At 42.5% G+C, this 26,626-nt stretch overlaps 2 protein-coding genes across 7 annotated transcripts; one reads left to right on the top strand and one right to left on the bottom strand.

The window, feature by feature from the left end:
* The first annotated feature begins 3,681 nt into the window (after nt 1-3,681).
* TTPAL (alpha tocopherol transfer protein like) lies at nt 3,682-12,729 on the top strand. Of its 4 annotated transcripts, none has more exons than XM_082226400.1 (5): nt 3,682-3,801; nt 6,493-6,947; nt 8,208-8,401; nt 9,112-9,222; nt 10,042-12,729. In XM_082226400.1, exons 2-5 carry the CDS (start codon nt 6,509-6,511, stop codon nt 10,315-10,317), a joined length of 1,020 nt encoding a protein of 339 aa, XP_082082526.1. In that variant the 5' UTR covers nt 3,682-3,801; nt 6,493-6,508; the 3' UTR covers nt 10,318-12,729. The 4 variants fall into 4 exon arrangements, with proteins under 4 accessions (XP_082082526.1, XP_082082529.1, XP_082082528.1 ...); XM_082226403.1 differs by lacking the exon at nt 3,682-3,801 and adding an exon at nt 3,867-3,998; XM_082226402.1 differs by lacking the exon at nt 3,682-3,801 and adding an exon at nt 4,039-4,472.
* A 304-nt stretch (nt 12,730-13,033) lies between these two features.
* Nucleotides 13,034-25,076, bottom strand: SERINC3 (serine incorporator 3). Of its 3 annotated transcripts, none has more exons than XM_082226241.1 (11): nt 24,881-25,074; nt 22,194-22,246; nt 20,381-20,542; nt 19,367-19,527; nt 18,601-18,680; nt 17,878-18,015; nt 17,117-17,286; nt 16,598-16,688; nt 16,042-16,225; nt 15,240-15,464; nt 13,034-13,849 (listed from the first exon to the last, which is right to left on the bottom strand). In XM_082226241.1, exons 2-11 carry the CDS (start codon nt 22,200-22,202, stop codon nt 13,711-13,713), a joined length of 1,359 nt encoding a protein of 452 aa, XP_082082367.1. In that variant the 5' UTR covers nt 22,203-22,246; nt 24,881-25,074; the 3' UTR covers nt 13,034-13,710. The 3 variants fall into 3 exon arrangements, with proteins under 3 accessions (XP_082082367.1, XP_082082368.1, XP_082082366.1); XM_082226242.1 differs by having other exon boundaries at nt 22,194-22,243; XM_082226240.1 differs by lacking the exon at nt 22,194-22,246 and having other exon boundaries at nt 24,881-25,076.
* Nucleotides 25,077-26,626: the final 1,550 nt, after the last annotated feature.

Here is a 26,626-nt window from a genome sequence, read left to right as displayed (position 1 = left end):
TGACCTCCATATTAAGCTTTTTCTGAGCTTTCGCTTCCATCGGTGACAGCCACCTTGGAGTTTTGTTTTCCAATAAGTCCTTATATCTTATCCAGACATTAAACAATGCTTTCCTGACAATATGGTTTTTAAATGCTTTATGTGCTTTGACCTTGTTGTACCACAAATATGCATGCCATCCAAATACATTATTAAAACCTTCTAAATCCAAAATGTCTGCGTTTTCCAGAAGTAGCCATTCTTTCAACCAGCAAAAAGCTGCTGATTCATAATAAAGTTTAAGGTCTGGCAGGGCAAATCCACCTCTTTCCTTTGCATCTGTTAATATCACGATTTCTGTTCTCATCCTGAAGCAAAGTTCTTAACCTGAAGCACTATTTCTGGGTTAGCGGAGTCTGTAACCTGAAGTGTATGTAACCTGAGGTACCACTGTATTCCATAACCACTGCATTCATCAAACACAGTTAAGACCCTCTCCTGTAAGCATGCCTTGCAAAGTATGTTTGTGTGTGTATCTGAGAGCCCTCCTTTTAAAAATCACAAAGTACTCCCACAACAATCAATCTGGATCTCGCCAGTTTTTCCCCTCCCATCAAATATCTTCTATAGCTCAGCTGGTAGAGCACAGGGCTCTTATTCTCATGGTTCTGGGTTCGAGCCCCACACTGAGCAAAAAAAAAATATTCCTGAATTGTCGGGGGTTGGACTAAAATTGCCCTTGTGGTCCTTTCCACTTCTACCATTCTACGATTCCCTGCCACAGCGAATGCAGGGGAGCACAGCACCAGAACTTCGCTCAGATGGGGGCCGAGAGGCTTCCCTCTCCTCAGCTGAGCATTTCAGGGATGTTTTGATACCCCTCCAGCCGGAAATGCATCAGGCCTCCCTCAAAGGTGTCTGCCTTTGCCTAAGCAGGCAGGCAGGCTTCAACTTTCCTTCTGGGGTGGTTGGGCGTTCTGGGAGGAAAGATGCAGTCTTTCTTCCCAGGTGAAGGCAAGTAGGCGGCAGTCAAGCGCACAGAGCCTGAGAAGCATGTTCTCCATGCATCTAGCTGCCAATATATTGCAGCTCCCTGGCTGCCGCCATCACAGCGCAGGCAGGCAGGGAGAAGGAAGTGCACTGAGCTGGCAGCAGCTGGGGAGCCGCAATGTATCGGCAGCTCAAAAAGTCTGAAACCGGTTATCGTGATGTGAATGCCATACCGGTTACAGACAATGAAACGGAGGATCGCCCAGCTCTACTAAACAGCATTTTTACGTTATGCTCTTCAGGCCTCTGGGTTACTTCTAAGCCTGCCATTATGGTGTCAGTCATTCAGTATTTTGGGATGAGCCTAAAAGCGAATTTAAATCCATCCTACAGAAAGAAGTAAGACTATACTGCAGGGGTCAGCAAACTTACCGTGCCTCGGGCCAGTGTCTCCAGCGCTGATCGCATGGCAGGCCGGAGGAACGTGTGCCCATACACGTGCAGACATGCTATTTCTAGCGCACTTCTAGGTCAGAGGAGCACTGGAAATACCTTGTACACATGTGCACGGGCCTCCTCCAACCCAGATGTGCACCGGAAATAACACTTGTGCATGCGCAAATAACGCTTGTGCACGCGCACAAGCTATTCCCGGTGCTCCTCCAACTCGGAAGTGGGGAGCCACACAGCGCAGCACTGGTAAGAGTGGGCAGTGGCAGCGGGTGGCGGGGGTTGCTGCGGGCCTGATAAACAAGTCCCTCGGGCCTTATCCGGCCCGCAGACCTTAGTTTGGGGACCCCTACTATACTGTATGAAAATTGTACGCATTTGCGGCCCTGCTTCAATTTGTGACGTGCATTTGGCACCCTCTGCTGGACAAATGTTTTAAGTGAACTAACTGGAACAGATTACAGCTGGCGTTGCCCCCCATGATGCTCTCCAGACAGGGCTGAATCAACTACCATCATACCTCGGGCTGCAAATGCTGTGGGTTGCGCATTTTTGGGTTGTGGACCACACCAAACCTGGAAGTACCGGAACAGGTTTCGGCGCTCGTGCATGCGCAGAAGCACAAAATGACATCACACGCATGCGCAGAAGCACCGAATTGCATCACGTGCATGCACAGATGCAGCGCTGCAGGTTGCCTCCCACACAGATCACGTTCGCAACCCGAGCTATGACTGTATGAAACTAAGGTAGGATTGCCATATTTCAAAAAGTGAAAATCCGGACACAAAAGTTGTTGAGATTTTTTTCCTTTTTTTTGGAGGGGGGAAATTGTTGAGCTGCTGCTTCTTTTTTTTGGGGGGGGGGTAGGACAAAATCTACACTTACAAGCGTAGACATTTCCCCAGACATTTCCTGCAATTTCCGTCCATACACTGTTTCCGGCAGCCAAATACCGTCTATGTCCAGGAAATTCCGGATGCATGGCAGCCCTATCTAAGGAAGCTTAAGCTCCAGGGCCCCTAATCCACTGTCCACATCACTTAACAAAATCAAACTGGTTATTTTTGGGTTGTATATAATTCAACAACCCCGATGTTTGAGAGTCAGTAGCACAGATGTTGCAAAGGTGGAATGTCACGGTAAATTGGCTGTTCTGCTAAATAGCGCTTAAATTCTTTATGTATATTGTCTCTAGAAAATGACATCGCAGGAAAGCTCTCATATGATGAAACTGTACTTGAATATGTTGCTAGGAAAAACCAGAAAAAGAGTATTTTGTAAAATGTGCTTCATGTAATATGAGATAATCCAATACAATCTGAAATGTAGTAGTTAATTGAAAAAATAAATTGTGGTGACATGACATGGGACAGCCCCACTGAAGATAACAGTGGCTACTCAGACCTTGTTGCTGGTTGCGAAGGGGGCGAACCTATAACAGTTCAAGCTTCAGGGCATGGGCGTTGCCAAGGGGGTCAAGTAAATAAATAAATAAAAATACTTAACTAATTGAGGTTCTGCCCCCACCCCAACATAAATCCTGGCTACGCCCATGCTTCAGGGACCCAAAATTGTAGGTCTGCCACTGACTGCAGATGTTTCACACCACAATCTGATGGGCCAGATGTTCTGGAGTTGTGGTCCAAAACAACTGGGTTGGAGAAGAATGCTTTAAGCGGTAATGAAAACAAGCACTGAGCCTTATTGTAACAAGAGAAGCTTCCTTTTGCCTAACACCTATTGAGTCCAAGCATATTGCATGATTACATTAAAAGCCTTAGGTCATGTTTCAAAGCCCTGCCGCAGAATCCGGACAACATATCCAACTCTGCCCTTAAATTAACTTTTTAAAGGTGCGAAGTACAAAGACGAGCAAACACACTAAAAGTGCCCTGGAGGAGTCTTTCCTGAATTGCCCTTTGGCCAGTTTCTTTTCTGCAAATAAAATATAGATAGATAGATAGATAGATAGATAGATAGATAGCAGGGTCATTTCAAAGCACTTGCGATCCTTTAAAAAAAAAAAGGACAAAACCCTACCTCTTGTTTAACTCTACCTTATTAGAGCTTGGATTCCCGTCCTTTCCTCTACCCTCCCTGACCCTGCGCAAGGTGGATTTTAAGCCCTGACATACATCGGGAACCGGAATTACGGCTCCGAACCAACAGACTGCGGCCCTTTGCTCCGCAACTGCGCCGCCTTCCAGGAATTCCGCGCATGCCCAGTCACACACCTAGTTTACCCTCCGCCCACCCGCGCGTTCTTAGGTTCACTCAGAGCGGGCCGAGATTTGTGATGTCACGCGAGTGCTTCCGGGTCGCGAGCGGGTTTTCTTCCTGGAAAGTGTCCCTTCAGTTTCCAGTGGAGCTGGAGCTGCGGTGAGGGGACGGGGAGACCGGAGGGAGGGCGGGAGAGAGGTGTCGGCGTCCGCTTTCCGGCTGCCCCTTCTGAGGTGGGAGCCCGGGGAGGCCTGGCTGGCGGTGGCCGGGCTCCAGCCGAGGACTTGGGCTGCCTCCTGGACGTCGTTTCGGCAAAAGCCGCGCGCGGTTTCCCAGGGAACTGGAGGCTTCCTAAGGTTACTCGTGAGGAGGGAGAGTTTTTCTTCCCTCGGGTGGGAGCGGGGAAAAGGCGGCCCTGCGAAACTGGCAGGCGATTCAAGACCAGTAACTAGCCCGGATCCAGCCAATTACCTGGGTTCCATTGAAACATATGAGCATAGCTGCCAACTTTTCCCTTTTCTTGCGAGGAATCCTATTCGGAATAAGGGATTTTCCAAGAAATCCCAACTTTAATGAAGTGGCAGACAAAAATGTTTGAATACATAGAATTGGCGAAATTGACTTTATAAGATTCGGAACCAAAGTTCAAAAAGGATTGGAGTAAATTTGTTGAATGTATACGGAGCAATTGTAAGAATTTAAAAACTGTAGCAGGGTTAATGTAAATCTTGTGATGTGGATGGAGTGTAAATAAGAAACTGTAAGAAAAGATTTGAGACATGAAAACCGTTGAAGGGATGGAAGGAAGTCCAGGCGCAATAAGGCGCAGAGTAAATAAGAAGACATACAAATTTTTGAATGTAAGAGTATTTATTTTATTTGTTGTTGTTACAAAAAAGCAATAAAAAGTATTTGGAGGGGGGAAATAGAATAAGGGATTTTCCCTTTAAAAAGGGGAAACGTTGACAGCTATGCATATGGGGCTTGGGAGTCGCTCTTCGCTTTATTTTGCTTTCAGTGGGGTCAGAAGTGTGGCTGGCATGGCCTGGATCCAGCCTGCTTTGTACGAAATTGCGAGGAGAGATGTGCTTTCAGAGAAGATGACGGTGGGCATGCTGTACATCTAGTGCCAGATTTACGTACAAGCTAAACAAGCTATAGCTTTGGGCCCCACTCTCTTGGGGGGGGGCCCCAAAAAAATAAAGGGGGAAAAACCTGGATGTACATTTCCAAAATAGAAGATAAAAAACAAATAAAATAAAACCTACATACAGCAACCTATTAGGTCCATAAATTACCATATAGCATATATTCAACACAAAAAGTGACAATTTGTTGTTGACAAAGGACAGCTGGACATATAAAGAGCCCCATTACCTTCAGTAGCTTAGGGCCTCATCAAACCTAAATCCGGCCGTGGTCTGGATCTAGTCAGATGTGTACGAAATTGGGAGGAGTGATGTGCTTTCAAAGAAAGTGGCGGTGGATATGCCATGCATCTAAAGCAGCAACACCTACCCACTCCAAGAAAAAGAACATCAGGGGCTGTAGTTTTTTACCCCTCAAAGAGCTACAGTTCCCAGATTCTTTAAGGTGCAAGTGCTTTAGATATATGCGGCTAGTCAGATTAATGGGCAGGAAAACACCTGTCATTGCCTGTGAGTTATGGTAGGTATATGACACCTAAATGCTCTGCGGAAGCATAGTTCTGTTTGACTCCTAGATTCTGGGATTCAATGTGGGAGGGTTGCTGCCTTCATGCCCTTGCTTGTGGGCTTCCAGGAAATGCCTGGTTGGCTACTATGAAAAACAGGATAATGGACTTGATGGACCTTTGGTTTCTTCTGGCAGGGCTTGTCTTGTGTTTTTATGAGGGACTGTTGTAACATGGAGTTGTAATTCTGCCTTTGTCCTCACCTGTCTTCCCCCCACCCTGTCAGCTCATAACCTTAGGTTGACAAGTTTTAACACTTCACATTATCAAGGAATAGTTACAGCTTTGGTCCCCAGCACAATAACAATAGATTTGTCCATAAATTTTGGCATGATACTCATAGGTAGCCATTGGATACTGCTCTTAAATAGCACATGTTTTCCTTTTCTCTCCTGCATCAGGGATGTTTGGTTTAATGTGTTGTCTGAACCCAGGCTCATATTTTGTCTCGCTCCAGATGAACCTTGAGAAGAATGCTGTTGTGCTGTGCTCAGCTCTTTCTTGTGAGTTTCCCATAGGCATCTGGTCGGTTACTGTGAAAACAGGAGTAGATGGCCTCATCCAGCAGGCTCTTCTTGTGTTCTTACAAATTGTAAACCAAGAACAAGATTACAGCTCATCCTTTGTCTGAATGAGACAAACTATGAGCTTAGGTTCCTATAACACGCTTAACCCTCAGCAGTAAAAGACTCGAGGCCACAATCTCCTCTCCAAGAGCTCACACGCTCAAGTTTTTGCATTAAGTGATAGTTTGGCTTACCATTCCTGCAAATTGAGTTCTGCATCACTTTCAGAATATTGCAGCTCTTAGTGGAAAAGCACCCTTCCCTTTGAAGTTGAAATGAAATCTTATATGCAAATTTAAGTGGTAGGTGATATCTAACAGTATCTTGTCATAAGCAATGTGCAGTTATACTAGGGTAGGTGGAGCTATTCCTGTACAAACATTTCTCTGAATCAGAGCTGACTAAAGAATATTTCAGAGTGATTTTTAAGCCCAAATAGAACCAATAATTAGGTGTTTTATTTTGGAATTCTTAAGACTTACATGGAAGACTAGGTAGATGCTTCTGACCACTTTTCCTAGATGCTGTTTGTTCATAGTATTGTGTTGCTGTTTTTTATCTTCCTTGCAGATTTTCCCACTAACCAATGTCAGGAAATGGTGATGGCACCATTCCAAGTCCCTCTGTGGGATCTCTGTCAGAGATTGAGGTCCTGCCAGATCAGCCAAAGTATGTGTGCTCATTGTCCGCTGAGCTTGTCGCCAAGGCACGTGAAGAGCTGCAGGAAAAACCTGAGTGGCGGCTTCGAGATGTTCAAGCCCTCAGAGACATGGTGTGCAAAGACTATCCTAACCTGGGAACATGTTTAGACGACGCTTTCTTGCTCAGGTTCCTTAGAGCCCGGAAGTTTGATTATGACCGGGCACTTCAGCTTCTTGTGAACTATCACTGCTGTAGGAGGAGTTGGCCTGAAGTTTTTACTAACCTGAAACCATCTGCTATAAAGCCTGCCTTAGAGTCTGGTTTTGTCACTGTGCTTTCTCACTTAGATACTGAAGGACGTCATGTTGTTTGCATTCGCCCAGGTATTTCTTTTAATACTTCTTCTCCCCCTTTGGTTAACTGTTTAGGATTGCTTCTTGTATCTTGCTACCAAAATCTATTTTTAAAAAAGATACAAATATTTCATTTGATGCTGATCCTTTCTTTCCCCTATTACCAATAGTACTGCATTGCCCAGTAAAATGCTGTTAATGACTTGAGAACTGTTTCATTAATTCACGTACTTCAGGGAGTTCAGTTTTCAGAACACATTTTTTTATCTCTAATTTCTGTATGAGGAGATGGGATGTTGTTGTTGTTGTTTGTTGTACTTATATAATTTCTAGAGGACTGAAATCCTACATTTCCTTTTGTTCCTTCCTGGCATTCCATAAATATTTAGTTTTTCTTCTTGTTAACACCAGTCTTTTAAAGTAACACTTTAAATTGCTACTTAAATCTGAATTGTACATAGGAGACAGAATACGTTTTCAATGCTAATATGGTATGTTGTAACATAATATATGAGCTAACAAAAACAAACATCCTCAGTACATACATATAGTATTTTCAGGCATATATTATCATTGAGGAAATCACCAAAAATATTTCAAATTACAGTTGTGAGCTAAAACGCTGGTGCAGACATATCTTAGAAACTCGATTTTGAGTAGGCCTGCCTTAAACAGACCATAAAGAAGTATGATATTTTTGATCTCTAATGGAATGGTTTGGACAGTGTACTGTTGAAGAAAGTAACTGGGATTTATTTGTCCCTGATTGGTTAATCTACTGCTGTTATGTTCTGGGTCCAATTCATTGACATAGGAGAAAAGATGTGGTGACGACAGTTTTATGGATGGAGGCTGACAATTTGGCCTCTTAGTAGTTTAAACCTCCAGTCATCTTGTCCTGACCTTTGGCCAACACCATGCATGGTGACAGCCCAGAGAAAAAACCAGGCAAGCAATTTTAGCACTCCCTGCCTGTTGAGATCAAACAGGTGCCTTCACTTTGCTCTTTTGGGTGCCTGCAAAAAAGCATTCTTGTTTTGATAAACCTAGCCAGGTGAAATAATTTTAATCGGTTTAAGTATTTTAACTTTTGTGTGTTTTAAATTATGGTTGTGAATTGTTCTTGATTTTATTGTTTTATCTTTTTGTAAACTGTTTTGAGGGTTTTTTTTGGTTTTTTACACACTAACCGTGTATAAGTTTTATGAAATAAATAAGTGATATAAATAATAAGATGTACTGTTGGTTTATTCAGCTTTGCAACTTATCATCTCTGTCTTATAACCATAGACAGATGGATCCCAAGTAACTACCCAATTACTGAAAATATTCGTGCCATATACTTAACATTAGAAAAGCTCATTCAGTCTGAAGAGACCCAGGTGAATGGAATTGTTATCCTTGCAGACTACAAAGGAGTCAGCCTATCTAAGGCATCTCATTTTGGTCCCTTTATAGGCAAAAAAGTGATTGGAATTCTTCAGGTAAGATCTGAATCTATAAACTGAAAAAATACCGTATTTTTTGCACCATAACACTCACTTTTTTCCTCCTAAAAAGTAAGGGGAAATGTCTGTGCGTGTTATGGAGGGAATGCCTACGGGTGGCATGCCTACGGATTTTCCTCCTCTAAAAACTACGTGCGTGTTATGGTCGGGTGCGTGTTATAGAGCGAAAAATACGGTAATTATATAACCAACAAATATTAAAAGCCATTTCACTTGACACAGCTGCTTTTGGAATTGGGTGGGTTTCAACAAAAGAGTGGAATATCTTTGTGAGCATAGTTTATCTTTGAAACAGTCTTCATTTTCAATTGAAAGAAACCTGGATTTTAATTATAAGAGATCCTTATGAAGGTTCGTGTAATCGGTATCTTCTCTTAAAATATTATATTTCACCTTGGATAAGACGTGTGTGTACTTTAAAGTGTTACCTTGTGGTGTCCTCTCAAGGAAGAATGAACAGCACACATCTGTGCTTTTAATCTTCACAAATATATATAAAAATAAAAAAATTGAATCTTCACAAATGTGCATGCTGCCTACAGATCTTTTGTAAGGAGCTATTTTTGTTCCATTGTGAGTTCATACATCAGTAAATTAAATGTGTGTTTTTGAAAACTGGTAAAAGCTATTCATAAAGTAACCAGTATTTATTTATAAACCTGACTGGTATTTTTTTTTTTTTTTAGGATGGCTTTCCTATTAGAATAAAAGCTGTCAATATTATAAATGAACCTCGAATATTCAAGGGCATTTTTGCCATCATCAAACCCTTTCTGAAAGAGAAAATAGCAAATCGGGTAAGTGGCTATTTTTATTTATTCATTCATTTAAAGCATTTTAATCTTGCTTGTCAGCTGAAAATGCTGCCAGAGCAGCTTACATAACATCAGTAAACACAAGACAACCCTTGCCCCAAAGGCTTACAGTCCAAAAGACACAACAAAAGTAGCTAATATTGCAGACAGGCTATTGTTCATTCATAGAGGTCAGACTAGCAAGTTGCATATATCTGTAGTGTAATTGTGACCAATGAAATTCTACTTGGCATAGCTGGAAGGGGCCTCCTCTTATCTTCTCCCACTTTGCACAGCTTACAATGGCAGAGGAGTAGTGGCTGTTGCATCCAGGTGGGTAAAGGTAAAGGTACCCCTGACTGTTAGGTGCAGTGGTGGACGACTCTGGGGTTACGCGCTCATCTTGCTCTATAGGCTGAGGGAACCGGCATTTATTCACAGACAGCTTCCAGGTCATGTGGCCAGCATGACTAAGCCACTTCTGGCAAAACAGAGCAGCGCACGGAAACAAAATTTACCTTCTCACCGGATCAGTACCTATTTATCTACTTGCTCTTTGACGGGCTTTCAAACTGCTAGGTGGGCAGGAACAGGGACCAAACAACGGGAGCTCAATGTGGTAAATTTGTTTCCTGCCATTCACCAGCAGGCCCCAGGGTGGGTCACAATTTAATATTACGATCAGCCTGGTCTCTTGTTGCCACAGTTGTTTGGATACACAATGTGAATTATACTCTGAATTTCTTGAAATTGAGGTATCACATTATTATTTCAAGAATACTGTATCAGTGTTGTTGAAACTTCTGGGTTTTTCTTTTTCAGTTTTTTCTTCATGGGTCAGACTTGAGCTCTCTTCACCACAACCTTCCACCATGGATCCTACCTGAAGAATATGGGGGCACTGCAGGGAAACTGGATATCTCTGCCTGGAATGAGCTGCTGCTGGCCTCAGAAGATGACTTCCTGTATGATGCTTCTCTTCTGGCTCCCTCCACTGACTCTTCTCCTCTCGACCCATTATTGACTGGGGAGATTGATGAGAAACAATGTGATGACTCTTTGCGAAGCTTGAAAACGCAACTCTATTCCTGCTATTAACATAGCAGTTAAAGCTTCCAAAAGGTCACCTTCCTGTTTACAAAGGGATTACGAACTCTGCCTCATTCTTAGGTAGACTGTAGCCTAGGGGTAGAGACAGCTGAGGGAGGCACTTTACATTGGAACCAAAGCAAATTAAAAAGGGGAAGCCATGGAGCAAGGTGAAGTTCTACCACAATCCAGGAGAAGGGTGCAGTTTTGAGGCACCGTAGACGTTGTGGTTTCTTGACCCTTTGCAAACAGCAGCATCTCCTAAGATTAAACTTATGTGACTTAAGGAACGTTGCTAACGCCAAGGTTTTAAGCACAATTATTTGGAAGTAAGTTGCTCTGAAATTAATGAGACCTGCTTCCAAATGAGCAAGTTTAGGGTCAAAGTGCTAGACTTTCTCAGGCTGAAAAGAGCTAAAATGGCCAACAGTTTTGACAAAGCGGAAGCGTCATAATGCATTATACAGTACTGACTTTCCCTAGAGAAGTAAGAAATAATATTGGTTGTGTGATATAATGGTAGCTGTTTTACGGCAGGCTAGTTTCTAGGAGTAAATGTCGGGCTGCCATTCTGATACACTTTGGTTTGACATGCTCTGATTATCGCTATCGTTATTCAGTTATTTCCACATATAAGCATATTCTCTTCTCTTGTAGGGGGTGTGTTGCCACTGAGATGCAAACCTTAGACTTGAATCTTGCAGACAGGGTTTGCAAATGCAGTGGGTATCCTTAAAACCACTGAAATCAATGAAAGCACATGTTCACTCTGCCTAATAGAAAGCATTAAAGAATCTGTACACCGTTTTTATGCCCATACTTGAATTTGTACCAGGACCAACTGAAAGGGACAGGTAATTCTGCTTATTAGCTTAGCTGCCAGTTAATACCCTGCCTTAGTTATAGAATTCTATTACCATAGGTCTTGGGGGGTGTAATACAGAAACTGTCATAGTTGTAGATGTCTGTCCAGCAAAGCAAGGGTGCTTGTTTAGACGTGTTTATTTCTGAGTCTCTGTAAACCAAATGGACAGGGTATTTTACAAGCACAATTTCTGTTTTGTAAATGTAACTATTTTCCGTTCAGTGTGTGTGTGGAGGGGGGGATGTTATCAGTTGGACCTCAGTGCTAAATTGGCTTCCTTTTACAAAGGTCACTTTCCGCCATCCTTCATGGTTGTCCTTGTTAATGTGCATTAGTGCTTTATGTCTTCCTTTTATTTGTGGCTTATCTCACGTGTTTGGTCTTGGAGTTATGTACGCAACTTCCTCTTCTTTCATAGTCTCCGAGTTGTAGATTAACCTAGATATTTGTGACATCCAGCACTTCAGACTGAAACCTTTTTGGAGATTGAATTGACTGTTTCATGTTTAGAGGGAAGCAGGTCAGCACTTATTACCACCTCACCTTTTAGCACTTTCAACTAGATGGTTGGAGCTATTTGCAGAGGCTTTTACTTAGTGCCAACTACAGACCAGAAACTGGTGCTTATTGTAAATATGAGATAAGGTTTTCAGCTGGTGGACTTTTTGTATTGTCAGTGCCAAACTTGTATTTCCCCTCACATTAAAGAAAAAAGCATAACCATCTGCCTCTGTATTGCCAAAAGGTGAAGCAATTTTGTGTGCTTGAACTAGAGGCCCCATTGATTATACTATGTGGTATGTTATCAAAATAGGCCATCATAGGCATTTGAAACAGGTTTTATTATTATTACTCAAAGCTTTTTACAAGTGTTCTGAAATGGATATACTAGGTGTAAATATTTCTTCTGGCAGTCACAGGTAGCTCCTGTGCATGTAAGAAGTGTGAAAACACGTGATACTGAATGATGAAGTTCATTATTGTGCAGAAAAAGATCTAAACTCGTCTTTTAATTTAAACTGTCCCTCTAAGTTTGGGGCAAATTAAACAGCTAGCATAGTGTTACAGAAGTTAAGGTTCAGGTATTATGTTTATACTAATGCACTAATTTTTCAAGTAGAGATATTAGCAGCTAATATATCTAATGTATCCTCGACCTTTATTTAAGAAATTATTTGGTCGTATTGAAACAGTACCAGGCCTTAAGAAAGAGACATTGGTAACCTACCACAACTGTCAAATTGCCTTTAAGTCTAACAGAAAATGAAAGATACTTGAATTTATACAGTGGGCTTGACAGGCACTATTAAAATTTTTGAGGTTTTTTCCAGAATAGTAGTTGAGGTGCTTTATTTCTACTGTTCCGTCAGTCAGTTTTGGCATTTTGCTAAGTAAATTGTTTCAGTATTTGTTTTGCCTTTTGCTGTATGTAGAAGTCAGGTGTTTGGTTACAGTATACACCTGTGAGAATTTATTTTTATATTGCATTTTATAAAAGGAATAGTTTAATTGTAACTTTATGCATGAGTGGATATTAAACCATCTACCTTAAGACAGCCTCATTATTTCAAGACAATATTTGCTTCCTTGTTAAGTCCATTTTAAATTCCAAGTGTATCAGTAAATACAATTAACACAATGGGATTTGACTGCCTTCTGAAGCCATCAAGGTATGTGAAAGGGTGGGGATTGGATTATTTTTTTAAAAAGCAGCTCAGGGAGAGAACAACTGATCTTCCATTCTATGGTGCTCATTATCCCAATTTCCAGACATGAATTGATTTCTCTGAACTGTGGTTTGAAAAGATGTACAGGATTTTTCATACCTCTGCCCAATATAAAGAGACACTGAACAGGTAATTTTAATCAAACATGTTTATAGTGCAAATGCCAAGATTGACAAAACGATGCACTGGCTTTTACTCACATCGCAAATATTAGACAAAAAAGCACTTCAAATTACTTTAATATAATTTAATTAAAGCATAGTAGATACTTGATTTGGAATTAACTGACAAATACTAAAGTTGAGTAGAACTTTTCTATAAAATTGGTCTTCTACAGTGATCCAAAAATTGCTGATTTGAACTTCCCATACTACATAGCATGCTGCTCCATTGAGAAAAACAGATTCTGTATGTTAAAACGCCATTAAGCATGTTTTCTTGAAGTGGAATGTACACCTGCAGTATGGCTTTCACTTCCATATACTGAAGCATTAGAATAACTTTAAAATATATTACTTTAAGCTCAAGCAATTCTTCTTTCAACTCGGTTGTTTACACTACTGGCTTTTTTACGGTATCAAACAGCACAGCTGTAGTAGACTAATGGTAAAGCTAGCTTTCATTTAAACATATCAAAATGTACAGAGCTTAGATTTTTGCATCAAGCATTATACAAGTTAGCAGCTTTCTATTCATCTGTATATGTTGCAGGAGAGATGGTTGGAGCCTTGGCTCCAAGAAGCAATACAGACCATTTGGCTTTCAGCAGAGAGGAACTTCATGCTTCTATGCTTTCAGAGAAATTATCGTTTAATTGAAGTCCCGATTAGGAAGGACAAGAGGTGCCACTAAGGTCCAGAGATAGAGGAGGAGACAAACCCAGCTGGAGGAGATCTTCACCCAGACAGCTGGCCACTTGCTTGTCAGAGTTTTGAATTCGGCATCAGGGCTGTGGAATGAATAAATGGTAAAAATGAATTAAGCTGTAACTTAAAGCCTAATTTATTCATGCAAGAAACTAGGGGTTAGGGTGACTAACAGGAGCACTGTAACCATGTCTACTCAGAAGTAAGTCCCATGAAAGCAACTGTTTCTTCCTGTCAGTGCCCGAGCGGGCTAGCAGTTGACAAGATGTCATGCAGTTTGAAGCATAAGAGAACTACCATATTTTTCGCCCTATAGGACGCACCGTCCCATAAGGCGCACCTAGTTTTTTTGGGGGGAAATAAAGGGGGGAATTATTTCCCCCCCAGGCACGGGGCTGGGGAAGCCCGAGCTTCCCCCGACCCCAGCCCCCAGAACAGGCAACTCTCCGCAAGCCGTGGGAGCCCAGCGCCAGGCTCCTGCGCCTTGCGGAGAGCTGTGCAAAGCCTGGGCACGCTGAGCTCAGTGCGCCCAGGCTTCAGCATGCAGGCAACTCTCTTGTGGAGAGCTGCACGAAGCCTGGAGAGCGACCCCTCTCTCCAGGCTTCAGCGAAAGCCTGCATTCGCCCCATAGGACGCACACACATTTCCCCTTCATTTTTGGAGGGGGGGAAAGTGTGTCCTATAGGGCGAAAAATACGGTATCTAGCTTAATGAGTTAATAGTCAGAGCTGGAATATTACAGTGGCTTAACAGGAAAAACAAAAAGATTCAGCTGTATGACCTATATCATACAGACTGAAGCAGGTACTATGCCACTACCTTTATTTCAAACTTAATTTGGCTATGCGCATATCTATTGTACACTGAGGAATTCTAGAGACAGTGATAATTCTTTTAATTCCAACAATCAGCAAGGCTGGGAAACGAGACTACTAATATACTTCATTAGATACTTAAAAAGGGCTCAGATACACCAAGTACCTATCCTACTTTATAGAGGTTCAAGTCCTACAATTTTGAGACACAACTAGAAGCAGCAAATTAAAGCACACGTTATGAGCTGCAAGCTTCTGGCTTTACTCACAGGGTGACTTTAGGTAAGCCACACACACATGGAAGTAACTGACTTTCATTATATACAGCGAATGCATGTAAAGCTCTCGGCATTAAAGCAGTCAAAGAATACTATTATTCAGTAATTGTGGAAGATCAGATAGTTTCCCTTGCATCTCTAGGCAAGGCTGGGAAAGACAATCTGAAAGCCTGGCAAGATGCTACCAGTCAGTGTGCACAATACTGAGCAACATGGACTAATGTCCAACTTGGTATAAGGCAGATTCCTAGGTTCCCATTTTTTAAGAAAGTAAATTTAAAAATAGTAGTTAATATTTGAGATGATTAAGATAAGCTCACTGTACTTGTCAGCAACAAAATTATACTATCTGATTAAATCTCCACTAGGCTATTCTTACCTGTACCAATTAGTAAGAGTCATCATGATATACAGGGAGGCAAGGAACAGCATGAAGTGGAAGAAGGCATAACTGTACTGGACACCATCCTTTTCATTATCTGGGACCCGGCGAATTTCTCCATCTTCTACATCGCTACCAGTTCCAGTAGTATCATCCAAAATGACGCTGTCACTTGTCGACAGAGTCAGTTTGCTCACTTGACTGTTGTTGGAAGATCGGATACTGCAAAACAGTTCAAGGAAGAGGGTGTTAAATGTTTCAGATTGAATAAGAAAGTTGAAATCTACCAGAAAATAGTTTAGCCTTATTCAAAGTGCCCAAGAACACCTGAGTCTATAAGTATGTAATGCAATTCTACCACAGATGCTATGTAGACCTGGCTACGTAAGCTGCTTGGAAACGAGACCGCTGGAAAATATATAATCTGCTTTCAACTCTGGGAGGAGGAATGAATTACGAGTGTCAAAAATACATTGAAAATCCTTAGAAGGGGTGGGAAAACTATGGCCCTTTAGAAATGGATGGACTACAACTCCCAACTTTCTTGACCATCAGCCATGCTGGGAAGAGATAAAAATTCATGGAATTCCATTACAGTTGAAGTCTAGCTTAAATACTTTATTAATGGCATAAGATGCCCTACTGCTCCAACAATTTGATGAAATGCGCCTAACTGTTTGTTCAGTTAATGTTTCCCTTGATTCAAAACACAGCAGCTACCTGTTCATTACACCTAAACCTAAGATGCGATTCTCAAGAATTTCCCTGAAGTTTTGAAACTACAGAGATCAAATGTTACCTGGAATACAAGAGACAAAGTACGAAGACTGTAAGTCCAACAACGCTCTGTGCATCCCACCACTGCAGCTTTTGTGGTCCAGGTGTAGGAACAACAGGTACAATAGCAGTTACATTTGCTGGGATGGAAGTAGGAGCAGCTATCTGGCTGATGATGTTCAGAAGACTTGGGTTACAGATGCGTTCTGGAAAATAAATTCCACAGATTTATAAAATCGTGCTCACTCTCAGGAGAGTTTATAGCCTAGTAATATACCCAGAATCTCTTTGCCTGTCATACTGAAAATGCTCTACAAAAAACTTCCTTCTAAGGAATTCAATCTAATTCTTTCCCCCATCATGAACTCACAAAGGATATATGATTTCCAGATATGAGGTAGCCGGACAAGAGATTATTTGTTGCCTTCATACTTAACCAAACTGTGCATCTCTTAGAAGCCTGCAGGATTCAAATTCCTAATACACTCAAAGATTCAGTATATTTTTATTTCTTTGCAACTGTCTCCAGTACCATTATTGTTTTGAAGGCACAATTATCTGCACTTATGAAAGCTTACCAGGCTCATTGGACATGGCTGACCAAGTCAGGTACATCGTGTAGAGAGTAATGATAGAAGACTGGAGAAGGCCAGAACGAGGCTGGTGTTCCTGTTTGAGAAAAGCAAATTTTATATAACTGAACTGTACCTGAACCATGTAGATTGCTTTTTTGTTTAACTCCATGTTGGTTAGCCTTGACTGGAAAGATTTCACTTTCACTACGATTTAAGGCTTCTGTACAGAAGCATAAGTAGAGGCACAAGAACTACTTGGGGAACTGATGCTTTTCTCATGCCACCCCTACCCACATATATTATTTCATGTATTTTAATACAGCCTCCAGACTCTTCTTTCAATATCCAAATTGTTTCTTGCAAGCAACTCTTCTATAAATGACTATACAATCTTGCTAGTTGTGTTCCCCAGCCCTCGCATAAAATGTCTGCTGTCATATTGCGTCTCAATGCAGTCAGCTAAACATTAGGTCAGCCTAAGCTATATCCCACACAATAATCCCAATGCAGAATTCATCATACCTGGACTTTTGGAAGGACTGATGTGATTGACACAGCAATGCAGACAAGCATATTAAAACTGATGAAAAACTTGTTCTCAGTACAGGCATCAGGTTTTGTGTAGAAGACATAGAAGAGCACAACGGCAATAAAGGACAGGGTGTAGAAAAGGCCAGTACATGCCAACAGAGCTAAAGAAAAAGCACATATCAACGTTCAATTGTTAAATTACAATGCAGTTTTTCAAAAGATTATCAGAACACCTATTAAGACTCTGTTTCAAATAGGAAAATATTATCCCTCTCATCCATGGGAAATACTGACATTCCGCAGGGCTTGCATAATATAACACCACAAATTAGTTATAAAGCATTTTCTTATATTATATAGCTGCCTTCGCAACTTTTTACTAATAAACAAATTTAATATTCAAAAGTGCTATACAATCACACCAATGTCTCACGTATTTTCTCCATAATGAAAGAAGAGCAACTACCTGGTTTGCTCAGAGGCAGGCAAGACGTTGGCAAAGTTAAGATTTAAATGACATATCCTTCATTATGAATGTCACAACTTCTTATGCAACACCCAATACACACCTTGCTACAGTGATAGCATTTAAGCAACAATGTTTAGCAGATGTTGGTGGATCCCATTTTTTTCACTAGGCACGAACTTGTTTTATCAACAATGCCGACACGCTGGCCAATAAACACAGAGTTTCATACTAAACTTCTTGCCTCTTGCTGATTTTTGCTACTCTCAAGTTAAACGGCACTTACCAGCATACCAGCATTTTGAGTTTCCTTCTTCCATTCGTTCAACCCAGGATTCATTCCAGGAGTGCGCAAAATCAACAAGCAGTACCAGCTGGATTAAAATGAAGCAGAAGGCGCCACAAGTGCCAATAGCAAACAATGCTAGAAAGAAAAGGAGAATGTTATAATCAACCTCTTAACTTTTGACGACCTCTGGCTAAATATATTTAAAGGAAGTTATAGCCTTTGGGTGGAATTCAGCATCTTGCTATGATGAATGTTTCCTCCCCACAAGCATTTCAGCTTACCAGATAGAACCATCCCCCCTTTCTGCCCTCTGTACACTATTCTTGGTGTTCTCCTGACCCCCCTCCGAGTCAATTTTGGGTAACGGGCACACAGAGCAAAAGGAGGAAAGTCCTGTTGTGTAAACTTCGGCTTACAGAGCTCATTAGGTGAATCCAGCCCTTTATCTGCTAAGTGAGTGGGCAAACGTATATGCTCCTAAAAACTTTTGCATTTAATAAGCCCCAGCCCTTCATGAACCCAATTCTTTTAAAAAGAACAGTTCAGCAAAATACGAGCTGTCACCATAGTTGTGACTACTCTAGGAACTCATAAGTCGCCCCCCCAAGGCATGAGAACAACTGAATCAACGCTTAATAAGACACTTTACTGAATACCAAATGCTTCACTGAATAGCAACAAGCTAAGGGAAATTCTATTTCCTCATCCATCAATGCTTGCCTGTTGTGAAAGGTCCTTCTGGAATGTAAAATGCTCCAACCATGATGCCAACAATGGCAGCTATTTTGAAGAACCAAAACCTGTTTTTTAAAAAAGCAGAACACTGATTAGAATAATTTCTCTTAAGCTAACAAAGTCAAGCACCTTTAAGGGTTGTGCCAAAGTATTATAAAGATAGGTGGTCACGTATATCTCTGCAGTTACTTGGGTTGCAATCTTAATCTCACTTAGCTAAAAGGAAGCCCCATGTCTACTTCAAGCGATTCATGACATATTGTCTTTTTAGATACTGTATGTTTCACCTGCTCCTGGTAAATAACCCCCTGGTGATCCCTTCCTAGAGACCCTAACCTAGGGGTGAGAACATGGTCCCAGATCTCCACCAAGGCCTGCCTGCCGGATCCATCTCACAGGAGAATGGGGAAGCACCCAGGAGCCAAGGACTGATGAGCCCCAAATGGAAGTGTTAGGTTAACACCTCAAAGGTAAGCCCCATCAAAGTTGCCCACTTAATGCCTAGTATCCAGTGGACATAAAGCCCACTCTGTCCCACAAATGCTAGAATATATTTAACTGGACTTTGCTGTTAGTCTATGAGTATCTTTTTTAAAAGTAGAATCTAGGGGTTATACCTCTATTTCGCCTCACGGGGGCACTAGCTCCCACTCAGTAAAACACGAACATATTCACTTGGCCATTTTCTATGCTTATGAGTTTAATACTCTGGGCAGAGGAAAGAAGAGACCAGTCCACATTCCCAACCTACCCATTATGTACAGAAGCCCTTGGATCTTTACTTGATTTCACTTGTATCATGATTAGTGAGAAGAGAAAGAAAAACACCGCCATGGCAAAACTGACTCGGTAGACTGCTCTGTATCCAACCAATTCTTCACAGTGAACCACCTTATCACAAAATCCAGGCACCTGAAAGAAGAGAGCAACAAAGCCCAAGATTTTTCTCAGCTGAAGCAGACCTTGAAGGCACCTTACAAAATAATAACAACACACCATTTTACTGAACTTTCGGCATATGCTTCCATTGCTCAACAAGATTTGAAATGCTGATGAAAAATGAAAGCTGATGTTCTCTTTGCACTACCAAATGGGTGGCCCACTTTACAGTATTTTGGGGCTTCATAAAGCCCACAAACTATACTTAAATCACCCTGTGTTATGGCAGACAGACTAGAAGTTTCATAACCCCTCAGGAGGTTGTGGACTCTCCTTCATTGAAGGTTTTAAAGCAGAGGTTGGATGTCCATCAGTCATGGATGCTTTAGTTGGGATTCCTGCATTGCAAGGTGTTGGACTAGGTGACCATTCCAACTCGTATGATTTTAATGCAGTGACATAACACAAACTCATCTTTAATTGAACAGAATAAAGTAGGATCAGCTGAAGGCCCCAGGGCCCCAACCACCAACATGCAAAAGAGGTACACACCTAAGCAGGGAAAGACTACTATTGCAGCAAACCAGAGAATCCTAGTGAAATAGCATTTGAAGAGAGATTGCATAAGGTGGCTAACTGAAGCTTAGCAAAATAAATCTAAAGATCTTCAGCTTATACATGGAACATTCTTCCAATATTAGCTGAGATAGGACACTGGAATATGAGTCCAGTCAAACAATCCACTTGCCCTTCCCTTCTTACAGCAAGAGTCTAATGAAAATACTATCTTCTCTTATTTCAGTCTCTGTTGCATGCCATATGATATGTAGGTGAATCTGTGCACCGTGACTTGTGTTACAAACACAGTCACAAAAAGTCTCAGTACCTTTTTCAGCTGCATTTCCATTCCTGGTGCCAGCATGATACAAGCAACAACAGTACTTAGTAGAAGCAAGAAGGCATAAATAAGCCGAGTCACCGTAGAGTTCTTGCTGTTGGGACAACAGCGACACAGCAAACATGATGCACCGCTGCACAGACATGGTATCTGTAGAATGGAAATGAAAATATTATCTTAAGTGTTAACTCTTACATACAAAGTACATACTGTGTATAGAGTCACATGAATCTAAAAGGTAAAGGACCCCTGGACAGTTAAGCCCAGTTAAAGGCGACTATGGGGTTGTGGCCCTCATCTTGCTTTCAGGCCCAGGGAGCCAGTGTTTGACCACAGCTTTCCGGGTCATGTGGCTAGCATGACGAAACCACTTCTGGCGCAACGGAAATGCCACTTACCTTCCCACCACAGTGGTACCTATTTATATACTTGCACTGGAGTGCTTTCAAACTGCTAGGTTGGCAGGAGCTGGGGCAGAGCAAAGGTAGCACACCCTATCATGGGGATTTGAACTGCCGACTTTCCGATCCGCAAGTCCAAGAGGTTTGGTGGTTTAGACCACAGAGCCACCTGCATCCCACTAAATCTATCAATCTATCTCTACCATGAATCTATCACCATCTTATAAACAAGTATAGTTAGTTTTTAGAAAGAGAAAGAGTATATGGTTTAGCACTATGTCCAAATTGTGTACAGTGGTGCCCTGCAAGACAAATGCCTCGCAAGACGAAAAACTCGCTAGACGAAAGGGTTTTTCAGTTTTGCGTTGCTTCGCTAGACGAATTTCCCTATGGGCTTGCTTTGCAAGATGAAAACGTCTTGCGCTTTTTTCTTAAAGCCGCTCGAAGAGGCGCAGTTGCGACGGACCGTGCTTCGCAAGACGAAAAACATCGCAAGACGAAAAGACTCGTGGAACGAATTATTTTCGTCTTGCGAGGCACCACTGTACGTAAAATAATCATAAACCACAACATGTTCCTTAATGGCTGACATATTTTCAGAATGGTTTGTGCTATTTCTCTACAGATAAACCACTCTCTAAATTTAAAATGGCTTTTCAAACTGTAGCTTTGTCAGATAGCGTTGTAGTTGGGGAACCAGCCAGAGCTAAAAAATGGTGCCATTTGCTGCTGACTCCATCTGCACACTGGATCAAGGAGCACCCATAACTAGATGATTTGTAGAAAATTCTTAGAGCCATACAAAAATAAAATTGAAATATATTAAAATATTCTATAACAAGTCATATATCTGGGCAGTCACAAGAAAATAAAGAAAACTCAAACTGGTTCATCCACAAACAAGCGCTTTAAGCCCCGTGTTTCATAAAAAGAGCAGTCAATGTCTGGCAGCCTTTTTGGCTGATTTAAGAGGAAAAAAGCAAGTGCTAGTTCCAATTTAAATTGTTGATTATAGTTTATCCATCTTGTTTTATTCTTGAATGTGCTGCTTAACGTATATTTTATTGCTAATTCTACTCCTAGTGGAAAGCTGGCTGGAAATAAGCAAAGGCAGACCAGTGAACCATGCAGATACACTATGGGTTGCTACCTGAACAGATGAGTGCCTTCGTCTTACAGCAGCTTTTGAGTTAACTTATTTCTGGTGGCATGTTATCAGTTCTCACAGGTACATTGGAATATCCCAGCAGCCACTTTAAGAATCAATGAAGTGGATGCTGTAAAACTATTGTACTGCATGTTTATTGTTAGTTGCAAATGCCCACGACTCATGCCTCAGGTTCATGCACACACACTGCACACTCCATTTACTCATGCCTGAAAACAAAGGAACACAATACCTTGCACATATGCACATAACTCTCTCTTGATAGGGACTAACTCCAAACTACTACTGGAAAAAGAAAAATAGGCAACTCAAACTGGTGGTGGCGAGGGTAACTCATTTCTACACTACTCTGAGAGGTCATGGAAACGCTGAGGAATATCTCCGAACAACTTTCTGTTCTTTCAAGTGCATGGAACTGCTTTGCAAATGGATGCCATCATTTCAGTGAATTATGAAACATTTGATAACCTGGCAGCACAAAAAAGCTTACTTTTATGTAATAAAAAGTCTTAATATTTGGATGCACTTTGAAAGGAGTTATAGCTGCTAATGTTAAGCTTCATGCCCTCTCTGATGACAAGAAATATGAAATCATCCCTTGTTCAATTGGCTATGACAGCTCTCCCTTATTTAAAGAGATGTTGCCTATTTAACATCACTTAATCTGAATTAAGCTTGCTTATTCTAAATGCCTCAGTGCTACTGCAGATGAACACACATTCTGTATTCGAACATACCACAGTTGTGCTTGTAGAGATCCTAGTCCCCCCCCAAAAAAAAAAATTAATAAAAATTTAGGCTGATCTACTAAACCCATCCAAAACAGCCAAATGGGGCCAGACCAAGAATGTTGATAAAAAAGGACAGTCACCTAATACTGGATTTGTAATACCTGCTTACACAGGAAAAAGCTCATGGATAAATGTTAGCTGTCAACGTGCTGAGAAGGCTATGACTCAGCCACCACTTCCTGGATTAGGAACTAACATCATTCCTAGAGATGAAATCACAGGTCTTGGTGAAGAGAGGAAAGAGAACCACAGTCCAAATGAACTCTCCTTCCTTGCCATAAAGACAAACAGTAGGCAAAAATAATTTTAAAAAACACAGCCCCCCCCAAAAAAAATCTGATGTTTAGGACAGCAACCACTTCCAGAATTATTCTTTTTAAAGCTATAGATAAGAAATATTAAACATATGCCAAAAAAGAGTGTAATACTACTTTGTATACAGTACAGGAATGTAGCACATCAGAGGTTTTCAAACTGTGACCTGCGATTTTCTTGCTCCAACACTGGTGCGCTCTAGCAGTTTCCCACTAAACAAAACACCAGGCCTCTTTCAGCAACCTAGTCCAAGGAGAGTGATAGCATTGCTTTTGACTGAGGGGGGCGGGTGAATTCATTTATGTATCTTCAAACTTAATCCAAAAGCAAGGTGTGTGTTAGCTCTACAGTGCAGAACAAAATGAAGTTTTATTAAGCCATCCACTGAAATCTGAGCAATTCTAAAGTATGCCACAAAAAAGAAGTTTGAGAACCGCTGCCATATTACAAGACTGAAGATCCAAATACCCTATCCTGTTTCCGATTTGATATTAACCTGCCATTACTAGTTTTGCAAAGGAAGCCCAGTATTGCAAAACGCCCTGGATCCTGTGATCATCATCTGAGGCCTTTTTTTCGCCACAAGAGTTCTGGAGCATGGCAATATAAGAATAGGATGGTTCCCCCCTCCCTTTATGGAATACTCTCTGAAGGGAGGCTTGTCTGGTGCCTTCACAATATCTTTAGGCTGACCAACATTCTACACGGCCTTATAAATGTGTAGGTGGGAGGGGGAAGTGTTACTGGTTTGTTTTTGTTCTTATTATGTATTTTGTGTGCTGAACATTGTATCTTTATGTTGCAAACCACCTCGTGATCTTTGGAGGAAGCGTGGTATACAAATCCAAATAAATAAACCTGAAGTGAAGAAAGGCAAGATTATACCAACAAAACTGGATCGGCCTAACAGGGAGAAGCGAAAGCATATCTACACAGAAGCAAGCCTCAGTGAGCTTGAGTGGGGCTTAAAGGTGAAGTAAAGGTAAAGGGACCCCTGACCATTAGGTCCAGTCACGGACGACTCTGGGGTTGCGGCGTTCATCCCGCTTTACTGGCCGAGGGAGCCAGCATTTGTCCACAGACAACCTCCGGGTCATGTGGCCAGCATGACAGAGCCACTTCTGGCGAACCAGAGCAGCGCACGGAAACGCCGTTTACCTTCCCGCTGGAGCGGTACTTATTTATCTACTTGCACTTTGACGTGCTTTCGAACTGCTAGGTTGGCAGGAGCTGGAACCAAACAACGGGAGCTCACCCCGTCGCAGGGATTCGAACCGCTGACCTTCTGATCGGCAAGTCCTAGGCTCTGTGGTTTAACCCACAGCGCCACCCACGTCCCTTTGGAGCAAGAGTGGTATACAAATTCAAATAAATAAATAAATCTGAAGCGAAGAAAGGCACGATTATACAAACGAAACTGGATCGGCCTAACAGGGCGAAACGAAAGCATATCTACATAGAAGAAAGCCTCAGTGAGCTTGAGTGGGGCTTACTCGCGAGTAAAACGGGCATCGGAATGTGGCCTCAAGGTCCGTTCAGACCAGCAGCCATCATGCAAGGGTTCTTGCGAGGCCCCAAACCTGGGTATTTATGGAGGAATAGTGCTCCTAGGCACGGAGGTTTCGCTTTGAACCCCAGAGCCGCCAAAGGCACCTGGGGGCGTCTGTCGAGGCCGCCCCCTCAGCCTCTGTGGGAAACGGCGGCAACCCAGACACCCAGAAACAGGGAATGGGGAACGACGCGGCCTATTTCCCTCAGTCCGGAAGCCGCCTCCCGGCGGGGCCTACCCGACCTTCTCCCGCCAGGTACTTACCCAGCTGGCCAAGGAACAAACCCCTAGCACGGCCCCCATGGCGGCAACGCAGCCCCTCCGCTCTCTGCTTTCCCCCGCCTGGGCGCTTCCGCCTCACTCCGTCGCCTTCCTCTCCGGGCCTGGCGCCGCCTCAGCCGCTTCTGCCGCCGCCGCCGTTGTTGTTGTTGGCTCTGTGGTCGCCGCCGCCACCCTTCCGGGCCGCGCTGATTGGCCGGGCGCCGCAGGCCCGATCATCGGGGGTGGGGTCTGAGCAAGCCGACCAATGGAAAGGCGAGGCCCATCCTGTCGCGAGGCCGGAAAAGGGGGAAAAACAAAAACAGAAAAAACAAGAGAGGAGGGATGTGCAGCAGGGTTGGCGGTGACGCAGTGACCATGAGCGACGCTGATTGGCCATAAGGTTTTTAAAGGACAAGCGTTTATTGTCAGCGGTTGGCCTATTAGAGATCTTGGTCTCTTCGAGGGGGTGGGACGGAGGAGAAGGGTCCTTCCCCCCCCCCTCGCCTATCTTCAATGGGATTAGCCGTCGTTGGTGCGAACGGTTCCCTTGGCAACAGCCTCTTCAGAGCTTGCTTGGTGGATGGGCTGCGACTGAAGGATGGCGTTACCTGGGACCAGGCACTTACTTCGTCATCTGCCTTGCTCTGCAGGCTGTTGCAGGAATTTATGAATTGGGTGGGGGGGGGGGTTGCCCCTCCAGCAGATATCATGCACATGCTACAAAAATCAGCACAATCACTTTTGTGATTTGTCCCCACAAAACACTTCATCACAGTTTCTTCCTATCTATTCAAAGGGCCTTTGCTGCACGATACCAAATGTAAGAATTCACTGATAAATGTATCTATGTACTCACTGGGAAAACTACAGAAATTCATATAGACATAATAAAAAAATTCCTTCCAGTAGCACCTTAAAGACCAACTAAGTTAGTTCTTGGTATGAGCTTTCGTGTGCATGCACACTTCTTCAGATACACTTCTTCATATAGACATGTGAGCTCAGCTACTCAGCAGCCCCTCTGCCTGAGGGATAATTCCTGGCATCCTGACACCTGAGTGCCAGACAGGTAGCCATTCCAGAAATAACAAACCCAGATGAGGACAAAAGGGTGTGGTTAACTTGGCTGGGAAACAGGGAAATGTAAATATCTCTTTTGTTACACTTGATGGGTGTTTGGTGGAGGGCAAGGAGAACCCTGGGGCAAGGTCCAGGATGCTCAGATTACTGCAACCAGACCTCCCCTTTCAAGATGTGACCATGATGTAACCATGATGTAGTTGGGGGGGGGAGTAACATGGGGATTAGCAGCTAAAAATGTTTGGGTGCTCTTTTGTTCGGGCTTCCATCTTGTTCCACCTTGTGGCAGGTGGGAGTCCTGTCGCAACAGTCTTCAATAAAGACCAAGCCTACTGGCTGCTGTTTTGCTCTAGTATTCCTGGCTGGTGTCCTTGTTTTTTGTCCAAGGGAGCCCTCAGATTTCTCTGTTAACAAGGCCTAATGTTGTTTTTGCAGTTGCTCCTTAGCTTCAGCCAGTTTTGCTCAAAAGCAAAGTAAAATTTTACTCTCAAGAACCAAATACATAAAATTTAAAATAGATAAATAAAAAGTTGCTTTCATGTTTCTGCTCACTTGTAATGCAACACCCGGTGGAGGTACAGAAACCCTTGAAATGATCTCCACCCAAACTGTGTCCAAAATTCGTTAACAACTTGTATGATATAAAAATGTGTTTGTGTTGCTAAGTTG

The sequence above is a fragment of the Podarcis vaucheri genome (genome assembly GCF_965113315.1).
Source record: "Podarcis vaucheri genome assembly, chromosome: 6".
Lineage (NCBI taxonomy): Eukaryota > Metazoa > Chordata > Lepidosauria > Squamata > Lacertidae > Podarcis > Podarcis vaucheri.
Note: the sequence above shows the minus strand (reverse complement) of the source record. Positions and strands in the feature narration are given on the sequence as shown.

Bases quoted from the DNA above. Each gene is read 5' to 3' on its own strand.
- SERINC3 (XM_082226240.1), bottom strand. From the start codon at position 24,919: ATGGGGGCCGTGCTAGGGGTTTGTTCCTTGGCCAGCTGG. The intron at 18,016-18,600 runs GCAAGCATTGAT...TTTTCTTTCTAG, and splicing joins AGAAGGACCTTTCACAACAG to CATTGTTTGCTATTGGCACT. The intron at 15,465-16,041 runs GTAACATTTGAT...ACTGTTTTGCAG, and splicing joins CTTTGTCTCTTGTATTCCAG to TATCCGATCTTCCAACAACA.
- TTPAL (XM_082226400.1), top strand. From the start codon at position 6,509: ATGTCAGGAAATGGTGATGGCACCATTCCAAGTCCCTCTGTGGGATCT. The intron at 6,948-8,207 runs GTATTTCTTTTA...TTATAACCATAG, and splicing joins TGTTGTTTGCATTCGCCCAG to ACAGATGGATCCCAAGTAAC. The intron at 9,223-10,041 runs GTAAGTGGCTAT...TTTCTTTTTCAG, and splicing joins AAGAGAAAATAGCAAATCGG to TTTTTTCTTCATGGGTCAGA.